Source organism: Lepeophtheirus salmonis, chromosome 4 (assembly GCF_016086655.4).
Source record: "Lepeophtheirus salmonis chromosome 4, UVic_Lsal_1.4, whole genome shotgun sequence".
Classification (NCBI taxonomy): domain Eukaryota; kingdom Metazoa; phylum Arthropoda; class Copepoda; order Siphonostomatoida; family Caligidae; genus Lepeophtheirus; species Lepeophtheirus salmonis.
The window spans coordinates 37,880,721-37,902,692 of record NC_052134.2 but is presented as its reverse complement, the minus strand read 5'-3'; the positions used below and the strand labels follow the sequence as shown (position 1 = coordinate 37,902,692).

The 21,972-nt window shown below is 30.2% G+C and overlaps 1 protein-coding gene across 1 annotated transcript; it reads right to left on the bottom strand.

Moving 5' to 3' along the window:
• Positions 1-17,279: 17,279 nt before the first annotated feature.
• Positions 17,280-21,181, bottom strand: LOC121115886 (uncharacterized). Its single transcript, XM_040710056.2, has 3 exons — positions 21,048-21,181; positions 20,867-20,990; positions 17,280-18,319 (listed from the first exon to the last, which is right to left on the bottom strand). Exons 2-3 carry the CDS (start codon positions 20,988-20,990, stop codon positions 17,520-17,522), a joined length of 924 nt encoding a protein of 307 aa, XP_040565990.1. The 5' UTR covers positions 21,048-21,181; the 3' UTR covers positions 17,280-17,519.
• Between the last annotated feature and the right edge of the window lie 791 nt (positions 21,182-21,972).

Here is a 21,972-nt window from a genome sequence, read left to right as displayed (position 1 = left end):
TGATTTGTTTTGTGTGCAGAAAATCCCTGAGAATCTCCTCTACTATGGAGTCCTAATAGTTCAAGAAAAATAAATTAATGAACTTCATACATTATTCACAGCCTTACTTCACTAAAATAAAATTTTACTATGTATTTTCTTGTCTGCTTTCGATTTGTATGTTTCTTATCTCTTATCAGTGTTCTTAAATTGATTGGTTGTAATTAATGTCTTTACTTTTTTTTGTATCACACAACCTTTCATACGAAAAGAAACAGAAAGAAGGTCCAAAATCAGTTTAGTAGTTAGACAATTCTTCTCAACTATAGAATTGTTATTCAAACATTGTTGGGAATTCTTTACAGCTAAAAAAAAGCTCATTCTAATTGAACCAATCACGTTCAAAACACTGATTAGGGAGGAAAGAAGCAGAAACAGCACAGCTGACAACAAATACACTCTATATTTCTCTATTAGTGAGGTAACACCGTGAATAAGATTTTATTAGGCTTTGAACAATTCCCAAAAATAATTCAATAATAATTTCATAGCTGTCAAGAATCCATTAAAACCAACTGATTTTCAGACCTTTTTACTCTTTATTTTTGGAAGAGCGGTTGAGGACTAGAATAAAAGGTATGACTGGTTTTGTATGTATGTTAATAGTTCGTAATTCAATATCTATGAATATTTACAAAAAAGGTATTGTAAAATAATTTATATTCAGATCTCAAATAATTTTTGCAACAAAAGCTAAACATGAATAATAACATTCTTCTGTTTTAAAGATCTCTTCTTTTGTCATTTCCTTTATTTTTTTAAGTTCAGACGAAATGAAACTAGTTCCTCCATTACAGGGAGACTCAACTATTATGGGCCAATCCAATTTGACAATTTATGATGTTTGCTTAGATTCCTAAATTTGTATAACATGAATTTTGAAAAGCCCAATGCAAACACCCCCGCTGCTTCCCCACTTCCGACGGCCCTAGTAGGTGTGTATGATTTTTCAGCAAATGTTTCAGACAAAATGAAATTAAAATTATTAATAAGTTGTTTTGAGTTTGCACACTTATTCATCTCACTCAGATTCTTAGTTAGTAGTAAATAATTGTAACCGCTTTGAAGCAAGAAAAATATATAAACTAAATTTACAAAATGTTGTATTATTAGATTAATAAAAATATCTTAAGAATACATAATGTAGTATATCTACTTATCGGACAAAATATTTAAAAAAGTTTAGGATCTATGGAGTGCATCTTTTCCAATTTTGTTTACCTAATTTTCACGCATTTATTTAGTTACTGGTGTGAAGGATTATATATTTTTTGGAACAAAATGTTATATAGATAGCTAGTGATTATCAACACTTCCTGAAGTACCCAGTGTATGTGTCGACAAACTTTTAAAGATTTCATTCATGTCAGTACGGTTGAGGACCTCGATTATTAGTACATATATGTGGATATCAATGTTTATGTATGTCCTGTAGGTCCTTAATATCCTCGCTCAAAGAAAAGAAGATGACACATGGAGTCAGATTCTGTTATAGGGACTTTTTTTAGGATTATCATTGTAATAATCCTTGCATGGAATATATTTTATTTTCAGGCAAGTACCATCATCACTGTTTAATAGTGCTGCTCCACAAATTTCACATTTTATATACTTTAGAAGAATAAACTACAATGTATGAAATTTACAGTCAGATCAAAGTCAGACACACCATGATGCGACTTCATTAACAATTACAAAAAGTGTTTCTCTAACGTCTTTTTGTTCGTAGGTAGCAAATATGTAATTGTTAGTCTTTATTGTTCATATTTGAGATAGTCTAATAGTTAAACCTCACCTTTAGGAACACACTGACCATTGAGGTTATGAAAGATCACCTGTCTGGGAAAATCAAAGTGTGATCTTGCTTTAATTTATAGGAGCAAATGTACTATAAATTTATATCCCAAGATTTCATGTCTTAGAGCAGTAGTTCCTAGCCGGGGCTACTCAGAGCCCTTGTGCTCCGCCAAAGATTACATAAATAATAGATAAAGCATAGGGCTCTGGTGTGATGATATGGTTAGGAATCAAAGCCTCAGAGAACCAATACAGGAAGTGATACTTAATGGCCTCAATGTTTTATGAACATCTGATAAGGTTTTTTCAAGAACTTTGAAACATGCTCTAACATAGTAATTTTTTAACAGATTTAAGCAATAATTTCAGTAAAAGGTTTATCCATCATCTGACGCTAATTTTTTCTAATAAAACAGAAGATTCATTATTAATACAATGTTGACCATGACGTTGTGTATATAATATATTGCTTAGTAGTTAATGGTATAATAAAATAGAATTATGGATATAAAGATAATAATCAGACGTCGTCATTATTAGAACATTCTAAACATAGCAGTGTTATAACTGGAGTTGAAGGAAATATCATCTTCCTATATACTAAAAAACAAAAAATAACGAGGTGACACTGTCAATTTAAAGAATGTTTGAGAGTTGAACAGCTTAGCTGTCATGACATTTGATTAGATTAACTCCGGGCAGCTAATGATTAGAATAAAATAAACACTAATCCCACTCCTTATCTAGTTAGGATATAGAGAGGAAATTTTGTTTATAGGCATTGATATAAATCCTTCGATTTTTTTAGCTCGCCCGTTTTTTTGGAATTGGTAATCCGAAGAATGAATTTTCTTTTCCTTCACAGTTGCCATTATTATTTAATTCCTGAGAAGTGAACATCTTTTCCTAAATAGATTCAATTTCAGGGTGGTTCATTGAAAACTGAGCACTTACTAATTCAATAATTAATGAAGGTTGAGGGATTTAAATTAATTCATACTTCCATATATTAGAGTATAAACAATTAGTTACGAAACAAAACTAGCTTACGTAAAAGTCGAGAAAATGACACTTGAACATGATCCCACTAACCTTTACACCCTTTGGGTGCATGTCGAGAGGAAGGCCTGCAGTGTCTGTCATCCAAGCACCGAGGCCCTCAAAGCCACAGTCAGCCAGCACTGAGACGCCATGACAAAGGACTGCATCTACAGCAGGTTCCAGGACTTCTGCCGCCGCCTAGAAGTCATCATTGCCGCTAAGGGTGGCTACATTAATCATTAAGAGAGCTCAGACACACATCTATTTATAATATTAATTTTGTTGAAGTTATCTTTTTAATTAATAAATTATATCTTGTTGAAGTTTAAAATTCAAAGTGTTCAGATTTTAATGGACCACAGGATACATTCAAAATCTGATTAAACATTCATGTGTGCTCGTAAAAGATGAAGCGTACCCTTGAGGATTTTTTGCAGATTTATAATTGGAAATCTAGTTGGACTCAAGAGTGGAATTGGGGATATATATCGGAGTAATTGTTTATTTCCCCCTCCTCCCTTTTCACAGCTGACTGTAGCTGATCTCATCCAAAACATTCTGCATATTGTCAGGCTCATCATGTTGATTTTCATTTCCTTTCCATTTCCATTTTCTGATCCTACTACCGTGCTGTCACCTACTTCGACAATTTTTCCATCTATAACTTTACAAAACCTATATTTTAAACAGATTTTATACTTCTTAATACTCAATTCTGTCGGTGTTTAATTAATAAGTAAATATTACTTCCCTAGAAAAAAAAATCCTTTCCTGAATCATTAACTTATTTATAATGATATTACAGAATCCATATCCTACTAAGTACATAGGTTAATTCCTAATGTTTAATTCTGTCGAATCAATTATTTTTGACTAAAAAGTTCAGACTGAAGCAGCTGAAATGGGTAGGTAGTGTTGTGTCGGTCCTAATTTATTGGGGCCATCGCAATATCTTCTCTTAGGGGACTCGGTCCTTGAAAATGTTCTAATAACGACGATATCGTAAATAGCCAAAGAAGAGACATCAGATACCGGTTGATCCATGACATCTCAACACTTACTAATTCAAGAATTAATTAAAGTTGAGTGATGGAAATTTATTCATATTCCGATATATTAAAGAATTATCCATTACTTACATAAATAAAAAAACTTGGGCTCTCTAGCTTACGTTAAAAGTCGAGAAAATTACACTTGAACGTGATCGACGAATTTCCATTCTAGCACTCCAAGCAATTGAGCGTCTCCAAGAGCACAGTCTACCCCGTCAGCAATTCCGAAACCTTGGAGAGGCAGAAGGGCTCTGTTAAAAAGGCCAAACTGAATCGGATGGATTAAAGAAAACACCCCAGACCAATCCATTAAGTCCATGTGAGCCCATGCAAGAGATCTAGGGATTTCACACCAGACTGTCTAGAGAGCTATCAAAAAGTGGGTGGAAAGAGCTTTATGAGAGCGGAGAGACCACTTTTGAAACATCAATTAAAGTAACCCATCTCCTCCATTGCAATACTCTTTTTTGACACTTTTGGTCACTCCTACAGGCTCAGGCCAAACCCCTCCACTATACATTTTGGATACATGTCGAGGGGAAGCCCTGCAGTGTCCTTCATCCAAACATCGACGCCCTCAAAGCAACTGGCAGACAGCACTGCGACGCCATGATAGAGGTCTACTCCCACAGAGGATGCCAAGCCTTCCACCGCCGCCTGGAATCCATAATTACTACAATGGTTTGCTACATTAATGATGAAGAGAGCTAGACACACATCTATTTAGAATATTAATTTTGTTGACATTCTATTTTTAATCAATAAATTATATCTTGTTGAAGTTTAAAATTCAAAGTGTTCAGTTTTTAATGGAACACCCGGTATGTGTTAAAAACATTCCTATAAAAATACTCCTGTTTTCATTATATGTAAAAAGTTACAATACGGACAAATTATATTTTTTCTTAATCCCATTGAAATGTATTATATTAAATATATCTGAAAAATTAAATAAATATATTGTAAAACACTCACAATGACGTACAAGGGATCAATTTTATAGTGTTAAGACTGGACTGAAATAGTATGTACAACACAAATGTGAGTTATTCTCCTACTACACGAGTATTAGTAGAGTTGTAAAAAATACGACCTGCCGGTATGTTAAAAAAACGAAAATGAACGTGGTAGCTCTGACAATTTTAAGAATGTTTACAATCAGCTATGGAAGTGAGTGGAGTTGGGAGGGGGAGACAACACCCCATTCCGGATGTAGTAAAGACAGATAGGAATTTACAATCCTCAATTAAACTCGCAAGTCTAACAAGGACTTACACTTATAATTCCCCAACAAATCATCAGTGTTACTCTCCGTCCAGTGGCACTGGAGCCATAGTTCCCATTAAGACCCTAATTATAATATCTATATAATAAAATGAAAGGTTGCGTTAGTATGACGGTGCCATTATATTATATACACCCACCCCACTAGCAAATACATTCCAGCAACACTGTCCTTTGCCATTCATGAGCACACATTCTATATACTGAAATGTTCACTCTATAAGAATTAAGGAATTGTGATAACAGCTTTAGAAAAACAATGTTCAGGAAGCAACCAAGATACGTAGAGACAAGGTATTATCATAGACACTCGCATAAATCTTACAAATATAGGGGAAGGACTATGTTTACTTGTACCTAATGAAGGGATGTATATAAAGAAAAAAATTAATTTAGCAATTAAAAAAAGGGAAAACGGTTGTTGCTTGTACTCTTTTTTTTCTTATTTGTACATTATTTAAAAGATTTTCCTAGTGTTAACTTCTCCCTCTGAAGTAAGTATTCTCGCCTATAATTTTATAAATCGTTTTAGAAATGCATAAATGAATTTAAATATAATTATAATATTGCCCCTAAATGCAGAGGGTTCTCCTCATTATAGCAGTTATTCATTTTCTCACTCCTAAATCATATAACAAGCAGCTAATATCAACATGGCCCTTAATTCAGTAAAGCCATAAGTCTCGCTCCCGCTTTTTCCTTGCGCTCGTATAAAAATGCCTTGTTACTTATACTCAATCAGTGTACCTCCATTTGACAAATTAAAGTAAGTTTTTTTATGACCCTTTAATTGGTCAAATTTAGTTGTATTGATTAAGTATATGCAAACATATTGTATTTTACAATTACTACATATGACCAAGAAATTGTCTTTGAAAGCCATATATATAATACCTTCTTTAGGAGCGACCGAGTATCAAACCAACACACATTGAGTCGCTCTACATTTCCGGACATTCAACGGAGGGATGATAAAAAAATCAAAACTTAAACCTTCCTTACGTTAAGTCTACCTTGCGTGTTACAAAAAAAATGATTACTGACATACATTGTACCTAAGTATCTTGGAAGAAACTATAAAAAGTAACATACTCGCATTAAGTTATATTTTTTACAGTATGAGTATGTTGGGGTAAAATTATGCTACTCATTAGTTTATTAAAAATTATGTTATCCAATTACTAAATGTTTATCATTTCCTATATAACTTTTTAAATAGTTCAAAGTATCGATATAATAATAGATCAACTGATTTTTTAATTGATATAATGTACATATATCAATTGGAGGAATTTTCTCGGGTTTTATGATAATAAATTAATTCTTTAATAATTGCAAATGAAAGATAAATTCCTAAATTACGTCATCGTATAAACATATCTAATGTATACACAGGATCGACCGAATCAAATTACAACTCACCTTGTTACCTTATTATTTTTGAAATGTAAGACTAAAAAATTGTTAAATGATTAGCGTTTAAAAGAAAAAACTGAAAACCCAAAAGCTGGTAAAACGACATAGGTTTTTTTATTAAGGTCGAACGTTTCTATGGAAATGCAACTTCAATTCCAATTAAACGCCTATGGGTTTATTGTAAGATACGAATGAACTATTCTCGTTTAGAAACATCATAGAATTTTTAATAATTCCTTTTTTGTACTACATATGTATTGGGAATGTATCGGTCACAAAAATTGGGTGTCCGTCCTAAATATTAAGAACTCGTACGAATCGGACACAAAAGCCGTCTCTTTGCTAAATCCCTACATCATAGGTATCAGCCAGTGACGGCCTCAACAATCCATCTTCAACAATTTATAAAAGATTAATAAATTCATTGCATGGGACTCAATTATAAATAACGTCAAAATATTCTCGTGCTTGAAAGATATTTAAAGTTTTACTTAACTCATTGAAATGGTAGACTGAGATACTTAACTATTATATTAGTTAAAATGATGTCTTCTGTAGGAATATTTAAAATTTGGGAGTTTTTTCAAGGAATAATGTCAGAGACAGGAATTATTAAAAGTGTCAGGACTGATACAAACCTAATATTTATGTATGACTACAAAATATTAGTTGGAAGCTTAACGTTATAAACATTTCTAATATCTGTAAGGTCATACTTTAGAAAATTAATACTCTTCCAGTGAACCAGTTCTACATTTCTAGGACGTAATTATATGATTATGAGAGAGAAAGTAGATTATTTTTTTCAATCTGATAGTGAAAGTGACAGTAGATTAGTAGAAACTTACATGTAATAAATAAAAGTGGCAATTTAGTATTATCACAAGTACAATAAGTGTTAACTGGGGCTTAGGATATTCCGTCTCAAGCCTCTTCAGTTCCTTAATTAATTATCATGTCAGGCGCTGGCTGAACAATGTACCATCCCTAAAACACGTTCAGGGGTGACTGCAGTAGGAGACCTAACCGGCAAACTATTGCGAGGGCACCACAAGTTAAAGTTATTTTACATGTGCCCGTACTGATTGTATGTTTTCATATGATGTGTAGCAATTATTATTTTAATAATAAAAAGTAAATATACATAGTTATGGAAGATGCAATACAATATAGGTTTTGTGATAATGTATATCAGAACGGCAGTGCATTTGCATTCATAGGTTCATTTTATAGGTATGAATAAGCCACATGTGTTCAATATATTTTACATATATATTTAGAAACGCAAATAAGAACTACATCCCAGTACGTATAAAATAATATCAGTGGGCAACTGTCTTATTCTATAGGAATGTGATTACTATAGTTGATAAAAATATGACCTTAGACGTGCGCGATACTTTTTGTATTTGCAAGGAAAATAAGTTTTTCATATTTTCCAGGGATTAATCATTAATGCTTGAAGAGAAAATATCTTAGTATAAAGAGTGTGAGTTCATGGATAATAACATTGAGGATTCCTTGGTTCATTATAAGATTGAATTTCCTTATTGGACCTGAAGCAGAATTGAGGATCGACATTGTTGTAATTTCTGCCTATATCCTTGCTAGATACGGAGTTAGACTTGTTTTTTTTTCTTTCCTGTAGCTGCTGATTGCAGATAATCTAATAAAACGTCATGGCAGCTAAGCTGCTCTCTCCCAAGTATTCTTCCAAATTTTCAGGATGATCACGACAGTTTTCGGTTTCCTTTTTTAACATACCTCCAGATCATATTTTTTTACAACTACAATTATTCTCTACTTTTGCTTATTCGCTATTTTAAGCATATCATTATTAGGTATGGGATTTTTGTAAAGGTTGTACATTTTACAGATTATAAAAGGAAAAAAGGTTGGTGCGTTTACTCTTTTTCCATTATTCAAAGGTCATCCTGGTTGCTAATATCTCCCTCTGAAAGAAGTATTATTCTCTATTTTTGGTGTATATTGTTTTAAAAATACATATTAAAATAACTTTATGTGTACTTTAAGTTATTTAATTATAATATTTATCCTACTCTAATACTATTTTCAATGTAGAAGTTATCATCTTTATAGCAGTAAATAACAGGCAGCTGATATTAACAAGGGCCTTAATTCAGTAATATCATAAGTCTCGCTCCAGCCTTCTCCTCGTGCTAAACAAACATCCCATGCCTTATCATTGTTCAATTTAAACCCAAAAAGAAAAGAAAAATATATTTATAGACAAATAAGGGAGTGCTTGTGTGTAGTAAAAAGTATACACTACCAGTATTTAAGACAAAAAAAAGGAAGCAAAATGACTTCATAAATAAAAAAATTATGTTACATCGTTATGACTTTTTTCGCTTCTTTATTTTTATACCTATTGTCAGCACTAATGATTTTAAGCTCTTGAATGAGGGAAGAATGAAGACCTGGCGTGCAGGAGAGATTACTGATGATTACAGATGTGAAAAGGAGTCATTACCGGTGGCCATGTGTGTACATATAAACTAGTGATAAAAATCTGTTTAGTTTCAAAAGATTTTTTCAAGACTGATTTAGACTTTTCATGTAAATACCGATTTTTTTTTGTGACCCATCCAGACTGAACTTCTTCAAATAACCGAATTAGTTAAGTCCAAAAAAAAACCTTAACGGTCTCAGATCAAAAATCTGAGATGACTCCATACAAGTAAGTTATATCTGACTACGAGGGTTAAGGCTGGAAACAAAATTGAGCTACCAATTGTGGGATTTAATTCGATTCATTTTTTGTCTACATATTTCCCTTGGTATTTTTTGCACAAATTTATTTTTTAACTACTACTAAAATAAAACCACTGGCTCTTGTGAGTTTTTTAAAGCAAACATTTTTGAAATTGGTTGAGCTTGAGCGGAGTTACATATGTCACAATGAAGATTGATTATCCTTCGAAAATGGCCAAACTTTGGGCGACACATAAAGGGGTACTCGTGCTCACATGAGTCTAAAATTTCAGACATAGTGTTCTTTTATTGGGATAAACACCCTCACCAAAAATTATCAAAATCGGTGATGATAATGTCGTGAAAGTGTGTACACTTGACATGGCATGCCCCATATACTATTTAGCTATAATTAAAATAAGACCTTCAGAAGTAAAGTAAATGTAATGTAACTAAGTAATGCACTCAAGTTACTCATGAGTGATAGACGCCCGATCGTAGTGCAGAGGTATATACAAACACTGAGCCTATACATGATGTTTGCTCAAATCTGCTGGATGATGTTTTCCCCACAAAATAGTAGAATTAAAATTATTTTTGTCAAATAATCTAAAGTCCGTTGTTCCACATCAAGAAAGCAGAGAATAGAAATAAAAAAAGGAAAACCTTGACTGACAGACACCTGAGGGTGCTGGAAAAGGCACGAAAATAGTAAGAGAAAAGGGCTTAAATAGGAAGAGGGGGAATTAAGAAAATAGAATAAAAACCAGCAAGACCCAGTCATACGCAAATATAAAGAAAAAACATCTCGTGAATTATTACCGTGCATAAATATTGTTTTATTTTATAAATCCTATTTTCTTTTTATAATAAAATTTAATTGTTATCTACAATGTATTATACAGATTATAAATTAAATTACAGCAACAGCCTGATTTTGGCCGAAATTTTTGTAAAAAGCGTTAGCGTAATTGTTGCAAGCGTCAACCACTAAGGTTGCACCTATATAATGGATCTTGTAACCAAATTTAAAGGAACCCCATTTCAAAATGAACGCTGCACTCGTTCTCATCATCTCTTGGTTTGCTATGTTTGAGTTAAGTTCGACCTGGAGGATATACATTTGAAAGAGGTGTAGTTGACTCCTTGGCTTCATCTAAACTAGGTGAAGGATTGACTTTCTCCAAAATTAGGCGAAGGATTGAAAATTGGAAAAGATGCTTAAAGATTACTCCTTTAAACTTTAATTTCCCTAATACACTAATCGACCAGCATGTCCTTGTTAAAAATGCTGGTCAATAACAAGGAAGGTGGAATCCAGAAGTATTATTATCAATTTGAAGGATTCACACAACGACTTAGATTCATCATAAATCCCGTTCATATTATCGACTAAAGTAAATCATTTATTATTATTCATTAATATACTTTATATATTTATCTTTTTTTTTTTTGCAATTTGAGTTGTAAAATGTCCATTAATTTTTTATAACTAAGAAATACAAACGTAAATTAAAACTTGAATTATTCCTTAATATTTTCATTTAAGAAGTATAATATATTACAATGTAATATGGTCGATATGTTTTGTGTGCTCAAAATCCTGATCCTCTCCTCAAATAAAGAGTGCTAATAGTTTTAGAAAACAGATCAAATAAAGATAATGATTATACTTTGGATTGTTAGTTAATATGTCTGTGACAAAAGGAAGATAATTCCGCAAATATTGTGCAGATCCTACAAACGTACACATGAAAAAAGCTTGTGGAAAATGTCTTTGAGAAGCCTCAAAGCCTCTGTTGAGACAATATCCGTCTGTAATTTTGCCTCCTAAATTTCTGCCTCTTGCAATTTGGCCGTGTGACATATTCGGCGCCGTTTAATGTTTTTATATTATCGATTCGAACTTGACGTTGTATCTCAATCAGATTCATTATATAGCTAGCCTAAAAGAAGAAGAAAAAAGAACAACAGTAATAAAATAATAACAATGAAGGAATGGGTAATGAGGTTTAATGCTATCCGGAGAAGACACGCCCCAATCACATAATCTATTATGGTGAAAATATCCTTTTTTGATAAGAAATTCTTGCTATTAAACTGATATGAACTCAGTACAATTATTTATTTATTTTTTGTCTCGAAGAGATACAGCACTAAAGTTCGAACTGATAATATAAAAACATTAAGAGACGGCAAATATGGCATGCGGCAAAATCTCTTCATGGCAAAATTTACAGACAGAATTACCGGCGGCGAAAATGTTCACGGAAAAATTCCCTAGAACTGATATAATGTATTATATTACAATAATGAGACTCAAAGGAATAATTGAGACAAACATATCAAGCAAAAAAAAACCTTGAACGAAAAAACTGTTCACTTACTTTATGTTCATTTTTGACTCTTGTTAGAGATTTGATTTTTGTCGATAAACATCCGTTTTATTCTACTCGCGCTCTACAAAAGTCTTACTCCTTGTCATCCTTTGACCGAGCTGTGTGAATTTATATATTTTGATGTTTCTTTAACCGTCTTATATCTCCTACCCTTAGATTCTCTTTATATTATATTATTTCTTGAAACATTTTAATTAGTATTAAGTTTCATGATAAACTATCAACTAATGATACTTTTTATAAGTATGTCTTGAGTCCATATTACATTAAATATTGATAGATGACATCCAGTGAATAACAAATTGAGGCTAATTTCATCATTTGTATTATTTTCAATTAGTATAATGTTACATTGATCTCTCTAAAAAAGGTACGAGTACATACATATAATTTAAACTTTCGTTTAAATAAGTTTTATAACTATGGATTTAACGATTATCAATTGTGCAAATGTAAATATGTCACTAAGTTACACTTTACAAGATAATTGAATAGATCAAATGTATAATGGGATATGAGCTTTGTTTACTTAAGAGTAGCTTATTTATACTGTTACAAATAGTGGTGCCGCCGTCTTACGGCTAAGAGACTGAAACAAGATAAATATAGCACAACACATGTAATAATATAAGCCTGTCAATAATGCTCAAGCGCGCTCGCTACAAATGGGTAATAACTAATACTACAATGACAAAACATAAGTTCAAAATGGCATTTGTCATATTTTTATTGAAGAAGAAGGTATTTATTAGATTTAAATAGTCAAATATATATTAAAAAATCAGGCCAGTGACATTCATAAATCACAGTTTGTATGAAATTATTTAATTCCATTATCAAGCCTATCACATCCCTCTTTTTTAGATATAGGTAATCATAAGTCTATTTGAATATAAATAACGGGTGTTGTTTTTCATAAAAATATGACAAATGTTTAACCAATGGCTTTTTGAACTTATGTTATGTTAGTGGAATAATTTCTCAGTTCTTCTACCCCATTTGTAGCGGGGGCGCTTGAGCCTTCACTTACGGGTTTCTACTATTATATGCATACCATAATTTACTTTTTTTATTAATAGCTTGTTTGCTTATTTGTTTATTACTCAAGCTAATTACTGTGATGACACCTAGTGTATACGACCTATAACCTTACCTCATTGAAAAGACCGTCATATAAGCCCACCTAATCTAAATATATATCTAATATCTAAATATAAAAGACGGAGAGTAACAAGGGAAGTTTGAAATTTAGAGATCGCGCTTTCTTTGTAATTACTCAACGAAAATAGTTTTTTATTTAACAAACTCGTCATCATTATTCTTATTCTTTTATTCTTAAAGAGAGAAAAATAAATATAAAACAATCACTAGTGCGTGAAAGACGAAGAGTCACTCTGAGGATTTGTTAAAGAGCTATAAGCGTAAGTCCTTATGGACTCGGAGTAAAATTGAAGATCGACAACGCTGGAGCTACGACCAATATCAATACTAGATACGAAGTGGAATTTGTATTTATTTCCTTCATATCATAGCTGCTAGCAGCTTATTTAATTAACCCTCATTACAGCTAAGCTACTTTCCTCCCAAACAATCTTTAAATTTGTTTTTGACCGAGTTGTTGTTTATTTTAATCTACTGTAGTTTTTATTATTTGAATCTCTGGCCTATAAGTGCAAATCCTTGTTATACTAAGAGTAGAATTGAGGCTCGACATATGAGTAATTCCAGCTTATATGCCATTGCATTTTCATAAAAGTGTGGAACTTGTGTTTATTTACTTCCTCTCACAGCTGCTTGCAGTTTAACTCAGAAACCATTCTTCAAATTGACAGGATTACCACGTTAATTTTCGATTTCTTATAATTTTTAATACCGGCAGGATATATTTAATACAATACTAGATAATGGATATTTATATCTAATAACATCTACCTTTGGATGGTCTAAATAATTTGTTCAGACATTCCGACCCATGAACAAAGGTCAAATACAAAAATTTGACATTCAATTTTTAAAAAAGAATAAAAAATGTTGAAAATTATTGTAATGATCAAAGATCAAATAAATTCAATATTTGATTGAAATTGATAGCATTTTAACGACTTTTATAATGTATAAGTAATTGAATATCAGCACATATTAGGAGGCACGCCATCTTTCATCTGTATCAATGTGCATAAAGCTTAAAAATGCATAAATATATATAGTCTTACTTATATTTCATGGATTCCCTAAACAAAGAAGCTTCATCCACAAAATATATATTACATAAGAATCATTACTTAGCATTGCTATTGTATAAAAAATTGAAAAACGACTTGCCTATTCACAAAAGAATAATTAAAAAAAAAAAAGTCAGATATTAAGGAAAAAAATTTCAAAAACCCAGATCTATTAATGATAAATTAAATTTTTTTAATTATTTGTTTTTTTTTGAAAAAATATTTAAAACCTTAAAGTAGAAAAAAATATTTTATTTTATTTTCTTCTTTTTTTTTTTTAAATCCACAGTTTTTCGAAAAAAATTCAGATATTAAATTTTTGAACATAAATTTAAAAAATCGGCACTTATTCATAGAAAAATACGTTTTTTGGAAAAAAAATTCAAAAATCCATAGGAATTCATAAAAATAAAATATTTTGAAAAAAAAATTCAAATATTAATTTATTTGAATATATAAAAAAACTTTAAACCATATTTTTTTTTTTTTAAACATTTCAAAAATCCAATTATTCACAAACCATCAAATGTATTGACAAAAAAAATTCAAAAATCCACAGCTACCCACAAAAAATAAAAAAAATTGAAAAAAAAAATTCAAATATTAAATTGGATGGAAAATAATTTCAAAACTCCACAGTTATTCTCAAAAAAAATATATTTTTCGGAAAAAAAATTCCTTACTTTTGGGGTAGGGCTACAGCCCTCCCCCTGTGGATGTCTCGGACTACGAGTATGTATTTGCATAACCATGAATCCTTGAATCCATAAACATTTGTGATGGGGAATGAGGATTGAACAATATAACAATATCAAAGCATATATCATCGAACTATTTAATCATCCAAATAGCCATGGAAATAAATGTTGAGATTTTGATGACTGCGAAATAAATTCATTTGACATATTCAATATCCATGCATTAAACGACATAAACAAGATTGCTAAGGAGTTGAATATACCCCGCAGGTAGAGCAACATCCTGTACACACCTTAAGTAACAAACCATAGGCTAGTTTATGAAATGATATTTAATTAAATGTCATTTCTTCATTCTTTAATATTACAATAAAGAATATATAAAAACTTGATTTCAACGCTAAATCCAAAAACCAAAATTGATTATTAGTCAACTAATTGCTCACATATATATGAAATTCTTCGCTAACAGCAAGTTAAAGCAGGTAATAAAAGGAGTGTCTGCAGGGGGTGGGCTGGAGGGTCAGTAGCCCACTCCAAAATAAGGAATTATTGTTTTTTACTAGCAAAATTTCTGGTCCTGAAAAAAAAATTACGCTAAAATATGAGTTGATTTTTTTTTTTTTGAAGATTTATTTTGTTAAAAAAAGATAATTCTGGCAAATTATGCAGCAGAGCTAAAAATTAAGTATTTAAAAAAAAATTCTAATTAATTTAATTTTTTTATCGTTTTTGAAATGTTTTATCAAAAAATGTAATTATTTGTGAATAGCAATGTATATTTCAATTTTTTCGAAAAAATTTAATATTTGAAATTGAAAAATTAGATTAACTTTTCAGGAATATCATTGATTCTGTACTTTTGTCACGGTATCTCGTATTGCGAAATTTTGCATACATTTTTAAATAAGTAAATCGTAAAAAAAAAAAAAATTGGCAATATTACACGTGCTAAGAGAAAATTAAACAAAGGATACTATTTCAGATTAAATCGCTTAAATTTTCAATTATATAGATCCTAACGTTTTTATTTACCATCCATTTTAATGACGGGCGCTATTTTTTTGACACATCCATAAAATTAGGGAGCAGGGGTAATATTTTTTTTTTTTTTAAATATTCTTGTACAAAAATTATAGGTATAAATTTAAAACTAATTAAATCTCCAATAAAGTGATAGGAAATCAAGCCTGTAGGTATTTCCTATTCGCAGATAAGACTCCTTAGTCAGGCATTTATCGAAAAGTGTCAAATTTTTAATCCTGTTTGTCACTTGATACATATTTTTTAAACAACCATGGCACAATAGTTATGGAAGAAACAACCAAACAGACAGTTTTATTTTAAAGTCCTGGCCACTATCTATCATTTTAACATAAATAATGGTATTTTAAATTTACATTGTAAATTCTATAAGTCTACAAAAATGAGATTTCAAAAATATTGTCACACAAAAACTGTCATTTTTGGGCAAAATTGGTCACAAAATCAAATTTCTTGGCTAAACAACACAAAATACAGGATTGAAACTTACAAAAATCATAATCTTCATACATTTTTACCCTAGAAAAAACTTATTAAGCAATTCTCAATGCTTATTTTCTAAACTAAATATTTTTTTCAAACTTTTGGCAGTGAAACTTAAGTCAAATCTCCAACCATGTTATATAGCTGAGTCTTCAATTTTTCCATGTAAGGCTCACATTGATATTCCAAATAGATATAAGGGACGCATGTTTTAACAATTTAGTTAATTATAATTATTGATTGTTTAAAATAACATGTTGTTTTGAGGGGTGCACAAAACATATTCAATATGTATGTATATGTTGACGACTTCTGGTCTATAGAACACCAGTATATCAAAAAGGTGTATCTTAATAAAAAAACAAAGTTAATAGTTAATTATATTCGTAAGCAAAAACCTTTAGAAAATACATTTAAATAAATAACGGAATCTGAGAACTATTCAAACTTTTAAAATCCAAAATCAGTTGTTTTATCATGCATTTTATTATTCCAATAAAAATTAAAGGTATTAATAAATATGTTTATTAATACGAATCTTCCAAAAGATGTCAGAAAACACTTTAAAGCGGCTGTTATTAACAAAATACATTTAATATTTAGAAGGGTTATTATGAGATAGATATAAATTAAGTGAGCAATTCCAATTAAGAAAACATTCCTCTGCACTAATGTTTCAACCCCATCCCATTCTATATTTAAAAAACCTAAATTTTAGGAAGGAATATGAATGAGGATGAATGGAATAGACTCCAAATTTTGACACGTCTTTAGATAATCAAAATATCATAACAGCGAAATCCAGATTTAAGGTTTGAATTGAGGCCCCAAAACTCTGGAAACCACTTTCAGCTTTCAACTGTCTAGATTTTACATTTCTTAATAAGGGAACATCCATAAATGATACACAGGGTTTCAAAGTAAATCTAGTGTAGTTGCCAAAGATAGTATTTTTTCATATCAAAACTTCAGGAAATCGGTAAACATTACACATTTCTAAAAGGTTTCATATAAAATATGTACAAAGCAGCTTCATATTGAAAGAGTATGTATATTAGTGAAATAAATATGAAAACAGATGATGCAAAGTTAAACAGTTTATATAAATAATCTTTATTGGGTTTTCAAATATAGGATAATTGTAGTTACTGTATTCTTGAAATATAAATATATATATATTAACAAGACAAAGAATATTAAATATCACGGAGCAAAATAACATAGGTAAATAAACTATTTTCTAGTGGACATTAAACATTTACATAAATATCTAGAGTCATATCTAATAGGTAAGTATCTAACAACAAGAGACAAATGATTAAGCTCAAATTAAACTGGAATGTACTGTTGTTCTTTATAAGTTAACTTTTTTGTCTCAATAGGAAGAATGCCAAAGTATAAAAAAGTCTTTGTACCTTTTTTACAACTTTTCAAAAACACGTCAGCTAAGGGACTCGCGAACCAAGTCATGTAACAGGTACCATCAGATGTTGCTGGAATAGTAAAACAAGCAATATCTATAGCACCCCTAATATTATTGGACTTAATCAAAGCTTGAGTAATAGAAATAGGATTTTTGTTACGTAGGAAACCTGGTAGAACCAGGCGCCAAGCATAAAATAAACAGTACTTCTGTTTCAATCTTTCTCGAAATTGTGAAGGAGGTAATACAATAGCGTTGTGAAGATATTTGTTAATATTAAGCTGAAACCAGGATAACGATTTAGCGTCTCCAAATTCTATGATAAATTCTTTCTCCTCTTCATTTGGATTAACTCCTTGGAATGTTGCCCTCTGACAATTGAAAACTTCATTTGAGGTAACTTCGGATTGTAAAGAAGAAAACAGGGTTTCCGCTTCTTTCTCAGAAATATTTCGCAATTTCTGATTCTCTTGTACTCCGATTAAAAGTTGAAAGTTATTCGACTTATTTATTTTCTTTTTTGTGTTATTATTAACTTTATCTAATTTTATGCGAGAAAGCACCTTAGTTCGTTGAGGACAAATGACTTTCTGTGAGTTTCCCACTTTATGAGTAGGTTTATTAGAGCCTTCGATTTCCGCCATAAGTTCATCCACTTGGGTATCAGTTAATTTGAGTTTTTTCACAGATTCATAATAGTCAATTCCTAGTTATGTGTATATAAAAAACAAGAAAAGTCGTTAATTTCAAGAATCAATTATATTCCAATTGGAAATGCAAGTAGTTACATTCTTAATAGTTTACTTACTATTGATAAATGGAAAATTTGAAACATGAAATTGTTTATCAATTCTAAATAAAAACTAATTTTCATTGGTTATCAAATATATAATGAAGTTTCTTATTTATTTCCAGTCCTACTCAATTTCACAGCAAGGAGAAACATAATTTTGAATCAATCATTACAACCAGTTTATTCTGAGCAATCCCTTAACTCAATTCTAATAATATAATGTATCTACGACTAAATTGCTTAATTGTAACTCAAAAATATTTAACTCTAAGCTAAGTCTAAAACATAAAATCACTCGAGTAGGCCAATTAGAAATTACATTTTTTATATAACATAAATCTAGAAACTAGTTTAAAAAACAGTCAACAACGAAACACTTAACAAAAATACTAAACACTAAAAAAAAACTTATCAAACATTGACAAATTTAGTTGAAAATAATTACATGAAAAATATATTTTCTAGTTAAGTATAATGAAGAATTATGAACTAATTTTCTTCGTATTGTAGGGGTTGCCAGAATGAATTGCAAATTATTATGAAGACACAAATTTAGAAAATTGGATGATCTCGATAAGAAAATCAATTATGATTAGAAATTTTTGACCAAGTTGCAGAATTCAGCTCAAAATAAAAAGTATATTTAAAATTATGAAGAAATATATTGTACCAAAATATTCCGGCTTTCTATAGACAGTGAAATCAAAATAAAGATATTGACCGGAACTACACCATGCATAAACTAAATTACATTTCAGGTATTGACTCCATGTACTTACAATATAATAATGCAAATAAAGAAACAAAAAAGATTTTACAACACGTACATAAAATGTTATTACTCACATAGGCACTGAAATGGATTTATTACCCTTTATTTATTTATCAAAAATGAAGATAAGAGTGAATAGGAATTACTAAATAGATTTGGGATTTTCCATGAAATGTAACCAAGTTGCGGAAATACATGATAAATAAGGATAGAACCCTTTGGCCGTCGTATCAGTGTTAACTTCTGTGAATAAACGAAATGAATTCGTTGATGAATATTTTTGCTTGACGATGAAGAGACAAAACTTTTATATATTTTTAATGTTCAGTTTAAATAAAATAGATCCTTTTTTGTCCTTGAGAAAATAAAGACAAAACTATATGTGAAGAAGAACGGGACAAAATATAATAAAACGAAATTAATACTGCTTCCTGTAGAAAATTTTCATTGACGTATAAATTGCATCATAATTGAAGGAAACACCATCTTGGGGATCAAAGTTAATATTTTTACTACCTAAAATGTACAAATTTCCAATACATCGTGATTAAACTTCATCAAATTGCTATAAGAATAAAAAATACTTTGAATACTACTTAAAGTAAATGATAGATACTGATATTTGAACTAAATTAAAGTAATACACATTAAAAATTCCAAAAACTGGTCTAATTTGTATTATTTTTTTATATCAATTAGTAACGAGAAAAGTAGAATAATTAAGGAGAAATATCTTATGATTTCTATTTGTAATAGTTAATTTTCATCTCAAATTTGAAAACATGATTGCATAATATATTTTAATAGATATGAGTTTCAGTTATATTATACAACTAGGTAATAGATGGATAAAATTTTGATAGACAGTAAGTCCTTTTATTTGTTGGTTGTAATAAAACTTGGTTGTTTAGGTCTCCAAAATGGTTCATATCAATAATACTGACGTCACGTGAAAACGCTCTATATCTTAAAAAAGGATCATAAGAGTAATTACTAATTATAAGCTATGATTTATCATGATGTTGAACAAAGCATAAATACTAACTACATTACAAAGAGTACATTATAATTATTTAACAGACATACTACCATGTCTTATAACCAGAGCTCAGCGGTTGTTAAAATTAAACACTAGTAAAAAAAAAAAAAATACTAGCACTATGAAAAATTTCCTAACCCAGAATACCAAAAATATTGCATCCTTTTTAGACCAGTGCTGGACTAGTATATAACATTTTCAAACTACACAGGAAGAGCAATATTGCAAATTTAGTCTTTTAAAAATATGTTTTTCTTAAAAAACACGCATAATATGTTCATTTGACGTATAAGACGTTGACATAAGATAATACTTATGGTTTGAACCCCCTAAATGCCTATGTATAAGCGGTACTTAAGGGAAGGCATTACATAGCCAAATGGGGTAAATACAGGCCACGCTGTACTAGATAGACTTTTTTTGGTTTTTTTACTATCTTATAACCAAGTATGTGTTCAAATATTCACCAACTAAAGCAGAAAAAAACACATTTTTCGACGTCCCAACACGTCTAAGAAACAAAAATATAAAACTATAGGAATTTAGAAAATAAAATAAATCAACCGAATGAATTTGTAGAGTCAATGGAAACAACAACAAAAAATTGGATCCGGTAAACAAGAATTATATGCATTATATTGTCAAATACCATTCTTAATGTCCATTTCCATTTTCGGACCAATATAATTTTCATGGCTTAATTCCTCCACAAGATCCGAGAGTTCTGTTTCTTGAAGATCAAGGTCTAAAATATCATCTACGACCTTAGTCATCTAAAATTTCAAAAGACAAAAGTCAGCTTAGAAATGTAAAAATCCTGAATAAGGTACCTTTATTCTATGTAGGTAGTATCTTAAGAAACTTGGAATTAGAAGATACCAATTTCCGACAATCCAATGCCTTTTTTAACAAATAAAGTAAACAAAATGAATAAATAAGCACGGGCATTAAATATAAATTTTAAGGATACACTCATGACGTCATAAATTAGAAGGAAGGAGGGAAATTAGGGAGACACGAAAAAGTATTTGCAAAAGATTACCATCATTACATTAATTAAGACATGTTATTTGAAAAAAAGAAGTGATTTTGAATTTTATTTGATAATCTAATTGATAAGATGACAACTTTAAAATAATTATATGGAAATTTATTTTATTTTCTAGAAGTAAAAATATGCCTCCTTCCTACATTTACGTTCAATATTTTTTAGGGGAGTCAAATATAAGACAGTGACAAATAAATTTTTTTATCACATGTTGGGTAACATTAGCAATTATTGGAAGATTTATTTATAAAGAGTTTTGAATAATAAATAAATAAATACATCATCACATTTACCCAGGGACCTACTAACTTTATGGGCCAAATTATGAATTATTATTATTTTCTCATAATACAATTATTGACAAATGTATAGCTACGCTTTTAATAAAATATGACATTAATCAAGGAAATCTATACCTAACTATTGATTTCCTTCGATTAATACAGTAGCCTTTCAGTTAACGTCCACTATTTCATGTCATAGCGTAGCTATACATTTGTAATCCTCCAAACTTGTTTTACTCCAAATCAGTTGGAATGAAGGATTACAAAATCAATGACAATTATTATACTTAAGTTCTTATTAAATATAAATATATCCATTTGCGATAAACTTTCAAATTTCATAAACTCTGAATTTTAATAACGTCCATCAATGAATAAAAATAATATTTTATTAAGTATAAATTTCCTTATAGGAACAATATA

What these genes read in the sequence shown, in the direction of transcription:
- LOC121115886 (XM_040710056.2), bottom strand. Translation starts at nt 20,990, where the DNA reads ATGACTAAGGTCGTAGATGATATTTTAGACCTTGATCTTCAAGAAACA. An exon ending in GGAAATGGACATTAAGAATG is followed by an intron (nt 18,320 to 20,866) that starts GTATTTGACAAT and finishes ACACATAACTAG; the next exon opens with GAATTGACTATTATGAATCT.